This window comes from Pteropus vampyrus, unplaced genomic scaffold (genome assembly GCF_000151845.1).
Source record: "Pteropus vampyrus isolate Shadow unplaced genomic scaffold, Pvam_2.0 Scaffold143, whole genome shotgun sequence".
In the NCBI taxonomy this organism is placed as follows: Eukaryota; Metazoa; Chordata; class Mammalia; order Chiroptera; family Pteropodidae; genus Pteropus; species Pteropus vampyrus.
In genome coordinates this window covers 178,089-180,644 of record NW_011888924.1, presented here as the reverse complement: position 1 = coordinate 180,644, position 2,556 = coordinate 178,089, and the positions used below count along the sequence as shown (strand labels likewise).

Sequence of the window (2,556 nt, the reverse complement as noted above, 5' to 3'; positions counted from 1 at the left end):
CACAGAAGTCCAGAGAACTTTTTAACTCGATTCGGTAAATATATTTGAGCACCCGTTATGTGAGAGGAGGAAGGCCAGGCAGGAAGACATCCTGTTTTGAGTTTTATTCACCCTGGCCCTTCCCCAGGAGCGCACGGCACGGTGAGGGCGCCTGACGTGGAGCCCAGCACGAAGCAGGTGCCCGCTGGAGGCCTGCCACCGAAACTGCCAGCGCAGAAGAAAGAGAAGCAAGAGCACTGAAGCATGTCCTTGTTCTTGGCCAAGTGACAGTTCTACCCAATGGGTCTTGAAAGGCTGCGCTTTTGAAAGCTGGTATCTTTACCTGTGGGTCTTGATTAAGACACACTCTCCTCCGTCCTGAGGGTCCAAATTGTAGATGTAAAGGTGTCCATCAGATGATGCAACTAACAGCCTCGGCAACTTCTGGATCCTAAGAGTCAAGTGAAACAAACATGTGCCGTGATTACAACAAACTGGATTACGGGCCAGCTTCAAATGACAAAGCCTCACTCACCCTGGCTGTCACCAACTTTTCCTCCTGCCATCAGCAAACCCAAGATTCTGGGTTTCTGGCTATTTCTTTGCATTCTGACCTAGTGATCCAACTTGAGAGTTCATTTTTGTCTTTGAAAATTGTGTGGAAGAGACACAATGACATGTGTACATGCTAGAAATACGCCATGAAAAGCCGCTGCCAACGAACACGTCAGCTTACCTGAATAGGATGTCGTCTCTATTTTGTGTGTGTCTCTGCCTTTAACGGGGACAAAAAGGAAAAACAGTGGAAAACTGGCTCACCATCTTTGCTGACTAGTGGCATGAAAGTTTAAAAATGTTTAGCTCCTTTAAACTTAGATAAGACATCTGTCGATCCCATAGATGTCTGAACCGAGGCACTGGAACTAGAGCCTTTTGACGTAATTACATAAAAACTGGGATTTTTTTTCGGGCCGTTTTCTTGTTATTGGGGGTTGAAAGTTCCCTGCCGGCTCCCCGGTGCCGCCCCGAGGGCTCTGAGGAGGCGTGTGACCCTCAGACGGGAGTCGGCGGGGTTTGGATTTTGCTCATCCTTCCTCTTGGCCATCTACTCTTTTCTTTTTCTCTTGGCACGTGTTTGGGGGAGTTTGTGCTTTGGGGAGATTCATTTGTTAACAGTGTTGAGTGTGAGTGGTGCCATACGTACGTCGAGAGGGTGCAGATGTTCCTCAGTCCAGAGAAACTCAAACGCCCGGTGGCGAAGGCCCTGTCCTGATTCATCATGCCTGACACCTGCGTGGGGAGGTAGTTGGAGGCAGCCATGAACATTTTTCCCATGTAGCCGCTCCAGGTCGAAGGCTCTTCTGGTCGGCTAGGGGAGCAAGGCACGGGTGAGGGTGAGACCGAGCTGCAGGCACCGGCATCCATCCAGCAAGCTACGCACCCAGACGTTACGAGCGGCACTCACCGCAACAGGAAGAAGCTGTGCCTTAGCATAATGTTCTGCCCACCCAGGACAGCTCGGGACACGGCCATCCCGAAAGGGCAGTGAGGGCTTGTTTGTCCTTCAGAACGGCCATTGCAAAGCTGTTAAGAGGTTCGCAGTGTTACCGCTTTCCTACATTAAAAAAGTTGGATCTGATGACAAGTCTGATATCTACATGTGTAAAAGGGGCCTAGGGTGGAGAATGAGATGGACTCGATATCCAGACTCTAGGAAATAAGCGCTCGAGCCTGTCCTGCATTCGGGGAGGAACAGACCGACCTCAGAGCAAAGGCCTCCAGGCCAGACTGAGTGGGAAGCAAACCCCCAGGGCAAGACGCCTGGGTGGTGTTTGATTACAGCCCTGGGGCACCCAGGGACCCAGCCGTCCCCAATGGTGGAGATAATTCAGAGGGATCAGCATGACCCCTGCAGTCACCGAACTTGTCCTAGGGCCTCCGCCAACCAAAGGGGTGACTGTTGGTGGCAGACCTGGGACTGGGCGGGGACACGCATGCTCCCAGGAGCACCTGCTGAGAGGCTGCTTATCTTCGGGACCAGATCCTGGCAGGGAACACACACCGCGGCTCAGGAGCTCTGGGGTTTATTTCTTACTCGGTTATCGACCGGCTGGATGGTCTTTGGATGAACCCCGGGGCCTGCACGTTCCCACCCGGAGTGCCAGGCCCTGCTATGGCTCTGTGCTCTGTGCTCTGTGCGTCACGACACATGCCTGTGCTGTTCCCTGGAGTTCCGTGCCCAGGGCGGGGAGTTAGACAGGCGAAGTGTCCAGGCCCTGCGCTCAGGGTAGAGACACGGCCCGGGGAGAAAAAGAGAAAACACGAGCAGTTACTGTCAGGTGCCACAGGCAGCAGCCACTCCAGGACCACAGCGGAGGGAGAGGGCATAAAGCTCCGTCACCATCAGTTCCCAATTTCCTTATTTGGAAAACAAGGACAATCGTGGTCACCTAGCTGTGATAACTAAAGAGGTGACGTACGCAGAGGACCGAGCACAGCGCTTGGCACGTGGCAAATGCTGTTTTACAAGATGGTGTCTCTGCGGCTGGTGTGACTGAAGAGGTTCTGGGGATGCTG

At 53.1% G+C, this 2,556-nt stretch overlaps 1 protein-coding gene across 1 annotated transcript in view; it reads right to left on the bottom strand.

Moving 5' to 3' along the window:
- Window positions 1-320: 320 nt before the first annotated feature.
- Window positions 321-2,556, bottom strand: part of WIPI1 (WD repeat domain, phosphoinositide interacting 1) — a 17,144-nt gene continuing 14,908 nt past the window's right edge. The window contains exons 6-7 of the mRNA XM_023535671.1: window positions 1,184-1,269; window positions 321-430 (exon numbers count right to left, since the gene is read on the bottom strand). Of these exons, the coding sequence (XP_023391439.1) occupies window positions 1,257-1,269 (13 nt within the window). The 3' untranslated portion in view covers window positions 321-430; window positions 1,184-1,256. The remainder of the gene's footprint in view (window positions 431-1,183; window positions 1,270-2,556) is intronic.